This window comes from Mastomys coucha, unplaced genomic scaffold (genome assembly GCF_008632895.1).
Source record: "Mastomys coucha isolate ucsf_1 unplaced genomic scaffold, UCSF_Mcou_1 pScaffold7, whole genome shotgun sequence".
Lineage (NCBI taxonomy): Eukaryota > Metazoa > Chordata > Mammalia > Rodentia > Muridae > Mastomys > Mastomys coucha.
This window is the reverse complement of record NW_022196913.1, coordinates 103,903,737-103,909,736: the sequence shown is the minus strand read 5'-3', so window position 1 is coordinate 103,909,736 and position 6,000 is coordinate 103,903,737. Positions and strand designations below refer to the sequence as shown.

The window sequence follows — 6,000 nt, the reverse complement described above, 5'->3', positions numbered from 1 at the left end:
ACACACACACACACACACACACACACACACACACAGTACTACTAACTGAATACAACTATCACCCACTGGGTTCCTGTCCAAACATCTTATATGCACAAGACAGTCCCTTCCCTAGCACCTTCCCCGAATCCCTAGTGCCAATTACATAAAGCTGGGGAGCCTTTTTTGAGCCAAACAGAGCCCAAACCAGAATCAAGCTGTGTGCCAACCAGGGCATCTTCATGAACAGACTGAATTTCCCATGCTTCTTTGAAGGCTGATTCTTAAAGCTTTCAGATGAATGAGGTTTCCAAATAGTGACAAACTCTCAGGCCTGAGTTTGTCAACTTGATGAAGAAAGATAAAGATGATGTGACAGGGGCTAAAGGGAGGGTTCTGCAGTTAAAAGTGTACAAACTCATCACAGAAAAATAAATATTACTGAAATAGGGAGATAGAGCATGATGAACTGTTCTTGCAGAGGACCTGACCTCTGTTCTCTGCTCTCAAAACATCTGTTGGCTCACAATTGTCTGTACTTGCAGCTCCAAGGCGTCTGATGTTTCTGGGCTCTGTGGGCACCTGCACACACTTGCACATACCCTACATAGGTGCCACAATACACACACACACACACACACAGAGCCACACAGACACACACACAGACACACACACATACACACATACATTTTTAAATCTGATGATAGTGTTGGGCAACCCACATGCTTTATATCTTTGATGCAAAATTGGCACAGGAGCATTCAGGGAATGGGTCTGTGGCCAATCTTATTCCATCGGCCAACCCAGGATCATCCATATTTCTGCCATGGTGGGATAAATAAGATAAAGCCCATCCCATTCTGTCATATACCTCTAAGCATCATGGTTCAAGGCAAGGCTTTTACGGGATTGTCTTCAAAATCAACTGAAGACTTTGTGAAACCTGAACTAGTCCTACATCATATTGGTTGGATCAAATTGCATACTGACCCTGTATCAATGAGATCTGGATCCTATTAGTCAGAGGGTAGCCTTGCCCATAAATATGATTCCTTGGGAACTGAGGTCTTGTCTATGCCTTCACTTATTTCTGCAGATTCTTGATCTCCAGTAGCCTCCAGACAACAGTCAGTTTCAATAACACTGTAGCTTCTCATGGGAGCACAGCTAATCAGTTACCATGTCTCTCCCTCCTGAGTCAGAATGCAACCATTAAGGTCAACCACTAAGAAACAGGAGGGGTCTTCATGCCACCTCTTTATTTCCTGAGATCCACCTAGATTGAGCACAGAATATGTATTATAAACCCACGTGTGTCAGGCAGTGGTGGCATATGCCTTTAATCCCAGCACTTGGGAGGCAGAGACAAGTGGATTTCTGAGTTCTAGGCTAGCCTGATCTACAGAGTGAGTTACAGCACAGCCAGGGCTATACAGAGAAACCCTGTCTCGAAAAACAAAAATGAAAAAAAAAAGAGTAACAAACAAACAAACAAACAAACAAAAAAACCCCATGTGGGATTGAATTGGGGGTGGGAGGTATATTCATTGTCTTCGTGTTTGATACCTTCGTGTTTGAAACTCAGCCTTAGCCTAGATAGGGGCAGTATAATGTTTGTGCTAATTTTGTTCTCTCTGTGTCTGATTTAATTCCAGGGAGCCGTGCTCTGGACACACCACATCCCCAGGAATTACCTCCAGGACTGTCAAAAAATATCAGTAAGTATTCTTTGACCTTTGCCCAGAAGCTAAATAAAAAGTTGTCTAGGATACTGGCAGAGACAATAACCTTTCTTGAGTATACCCTGGTGTTCTAATTGCTTTAGCATCTGCCCTGTCAGTTAGATGGTACTCAAATGTATCTCTCCAGCCTCTCCTCCTGATGTCTCATGCTTTAGTGCTCTCTCAACTGAGCCTGATTTCAGTGGAAATACTAAACCAGGAAAGATAGTAAATGGAGTGATGTTCAGGGTTATTTTGGGGACTGAATCTTAGCTTTAAAATACAATGTTTAGATGTAACAAATAATGAAAAAAGTGGCTTTGAATTTGAAGGAGAACAAGGAGGGGTATATGTAACCATTTGGAAGGAAGAGAGGGAAGAGAAAAATTTTGTAATTATATTATAGTCTCAAAAAAAAATCAAAGAAAATAGAAAAAAATTTAAATGAACTCTAGGCTTCCTGGTAAGAAAGAAACGGATGACAATGTGGCAAAGAGAGCATTGGGATTCCATCACTCTTGTAACTGCACCTTTCCCTAAATATTATGTCCATAGGCACCATGACTTGGCTCCATGCATTTATCCTCAGCAGCACTTCTCAGTTGAAACATACTATACCACCCAGAAGTCATTGGTTTTTCTTATTACTGAGCAATGTTGCCAAGGAATATTAATCCAATCTCATCTGCATTGGTTTCCATGGTAACCCATGTTACAAAAAAAGTTAGCTTAAGGTTAAATTTGTTCTTAGGAAAAGAGAAAAGTTTTAACATCTCTAGATAGAAAGAGAAATAGAGGCCAAACCAAGACTCATGTTTGTCTTCCTTCTACTTAGATATCACTTTCTTCAATGGAGTATTTAAAAATGTGGAAAGTGTCACCGAAATTTTTGGTAAGTGAAATCTGAAGTTGCTCTTATCCAATGACGGTCAGGACTGAATAGGTGTTGGAAGCTAGAAGAAATCACTAGAGTCTTGCTCTCTGTCTCTGATCTTCTTGGCCTCCTCAGCCAACTGCCAACATGTTGCAAGCATCTAAGAGGTCAGTAATGCTATGGACAGCAGGCACATCAGAGGGTCATGTTGTGCCTTCATTTTCCTTGATTCCTTCTTCTGGAAAGAGAATGTTATCCCTGTTGCACAAGTGTGAATGCTGAGCCCATGGGAGTTATGTGGATTCCTAATGACTTGCAGAGAAAGAAGGGAGACATTATTTTTTGGGATATTTTATGTATTTACATTTCACATGTTATACCCTTTCCTGGTTTCCCTTCTGGAACCCCCCTTTCCTATATCCCATACTCCTGCTTCTATGAGGATGCTCCCTCTCCAAACCACCCAAGAGAGACATTCTTCATGCCTAGACCTTAATCCTCTATACTAATGTTCTTTGGTCTTCTCTTCCACTTAGCAAGTGCATGTGAATCTTAAAGATTTCAAAGATTGTCACACAATCCATGTGTGTTTCATTTCAATGATAATAACTATTGGTACACCATGAAGGTTGCTACCATCAGAAATGTGGACAATGCCTATCAAATAATGCTGTATTGCACTTGGCCCAGTCAGAGCCACTGGAGCCTGCTGTTTGGTTAGAAGAGGCTGGGAATGGGGCTTATAACTCAGTGTGGGTGCCTTGGAGGTTTTTGAATGAAAATGCACATCTGTGGTAAGCATGCACGTACAAACAAACTTTAGAAAGGCTTTCCAACAACACTGAGTTAGTGGTAGGCCTCATTGAAACAAAACACGAGAAGGGAAGGGAAGTTTGAATATGGTAAAAAGAAAACACAACGGGCAAGCAGGGCTGGTGCTTGCAGATCACACCTCTATCCCATCCCTTTCTCCTGTTGTCTAGTGTATTCTGAGTGACAGTGTGGGATCTCCTCCTTCAGCATGGAATGGCCCTCTCATCAGAAAAGCAGAGAGTGGGAACATGAAGACTGAGGTTTAGAGTTGAAAGGAGCAGTGTTTTTCTTACCAGTTTAAGCACTGTATACTTGAAGGAGGTAGAGTGTCAGCTAGTGCCTTGAGCATGCTTCTGACTATTGGTGCCATTACCTCTAATGTGGAGGAAACTAAATAATGTTTACCTGGCAGTATTTCTGCGACATTTATTGCATTGAATACAAAAGTTTTGTAATATACCATATAGTTCATATGTGTGAACTATTGTAGAACTATTGGAAATATCTAGTGCAGTTCCCGGTGCAAACTAGATGCTCATATACTGTGTCTGCATGCCCTCCCCATCTTCTTTCTACACTAGCTTATAATTTTATAGTTTCATCACCAAGTCACTAAAGATTTGCTCAGCAAACTAATAATTGTATAGATTACAAAGGCATTTCATATTTTTCTTTATTTTTTATTTATTCTTCTCTCATATATTACATACTAATCAAAGTTTCCCCTCCCTTCTCTCCTCCAAAGTCCTCCCTTAACATCACCTCTCTTCCAAATCTATTCTCAAGTTTCCCTTCCAAAAAGTACAGGCTTCCCATGGATATCAACCATACATGGCATATCAGGTTGCAATAAGACTAGGCACCTTCCCTCATACTAAGGCTGGACTAGATAACCCATTAAGAGGAAAGGAGTTCCCAAAGTAGGGAAGAGGCAGAGGCAGACCCAACTCCCACTGTTACACAAGAACACAAGCTACACAACCATAACATATGTGCAGAGGACCTAGGTCAGAGCCATACATGCTCCACAGTTGTTGCTTCAGTCTCTATGAGTACCTCTGAGCCCTGCTTGGTTGATTCTGTGGGCTGTGTCCTTGTGGTGTCCTTAGGCTCACACAGCAGTCTGAGTGTAGCAAGATAGGTGCATGAGTTGTGTATGCATAGTAGAGTCTTTTCCTGAAAGTTTGCCCTATCTTATTCCACTGATGCCCTCCCTGGACATACTGGATTTTCACCTTTATGCTTGGGGCCTCATGGTTCCAATTTAGTGCTACAGTTCTAGCCAACATATCCACATTTAAGGAAAGAAGAAAGGATAGCTCAAAAGGGTTTTCCTTTAGAGAGAGAGAGAGGGAGGGAGAGAGGGAAGGAGAGAGAGAGAAAGAGAGAGAGAGAGAGAGAGAGAGAGAGAGAGATTGGCAAGTGGTAGAGTGCATATGAGTGTTTGTAGTATATGTGTGCATATGTCTACAGAGGCTCAATATTGATATCTTAAATATTAATGTTCTTCTTCAAGTGCTCCCTATCTCATTATTTGACTCAGTGTGACTCTGTTAAATCAAAAGGCACAGTCCAGCTAGTCAGCTTGCTCTAAGAATCTACTGGCTCTGCTCTCTGAGGCTGGAATTACAGGGATTGGTCATACCCACTTGACATTGTATGGATTCTGAAAATCCAAGCAGTTTAGAAGCTGGGCCATTTCTCCACTCTCAATAGTACCTTCTTACATGGTTCTATTTCTGTATTAGGAAGCAAATATTTTCCAGAAGTCTTTGACAAACTCCCTCTTAAGTCTTTTTCAACCCAGATCTGGGGGAAATGTGCTTAGTCGGAGTCTAGTCACTGTCATAGAGGTACACTGGTATAGTCACCAGCTGAGAATAATAGTGAAATTCACTCGGAAACTTTACAAATAGCTTAACCTTCCTGAGAATGTTTCAGTTTCATTAATAAGGAAGAGATCAGGTGGGTGTACCATGGCTGGAACAATATACTTGCTTTTGACTGACTACACAGCATGTAGTAACTACACTCACGATGTCCTGTTAGCCAGGGTTGCAGGAAGTCTTGAGGAAGGAACTCCTTGTGCACTTGGGTCCCCTGTGCCCACCATGACCTGCTTTCCCCATCCACAGACTGCCTAGGCTCCCACTTCACCTGGCTGCAGGCTGTCTTCACCAACTTCCCGCTGCTGCTCCAGTTTGTAAACAGTATGAGGTGTGTGGCTGGCCTCTGCCCTCGGGACTTTGAAGACTATGGTTGTGCCTGCAGGTTTGAGATGGAAGGGCTGCCTGTGGACGAGTCTGATAGGTAAGTATGAAACATAGGTGAGCTCAAGGAAGCCTAATGATGCCTTGGATGAAACAAATGTAGACAGAGACCCAGAGGAGAGACTCGGGAGAGATCTAATTCTGTTACCAACTGGAAGAGAACTGGCACTCATCTTTTCACAATGCAGTGTAAAAGTGATATTGTAGGTGGGTACCAAGTGCCTCTGTTGTGTCAAAACTATAGTGCATGGTTGCTCTAAGATGGTTTTCCTTCATCAATACCATACACCGGGTGGTGGTGGCACACGCCTTTAATCCCAGCACTTGGGAGGCAGAGGCAAGC

At 42.4% G+C, this 6,000-nt stretch overlaps 1 protein-coding gene across 2 annotated transcripts in view; it reads left to right on the top strand.

The window, feature by feature from the left end:
* Oc90 (otoconin 90) overlaps positions 1–6,000 on the top strand; it is a 43,973-nt gene that overhangs the window by 14,205 nt on the left and 23,768 nt on the right. For both annotated transcript variants that reach the window (XM_031358418.1, XM_031358417.1), the window contains exons 3-5: positions 1,635–1,697; positions 2,536–2,592; positions 5,523–5,697. In XM_031358418.1, coding sequence (XP_031214278.1) covers positions 1,635–1,697; positions 2,536–2,592; positions 5,523–5,697 — 295 coding nt within the window. The remainder of the gene's footprint in view (positions 1–1,634; positions 1,698–2,535; positions 2,593–5,522; positions 5,698–6,000) is intronic.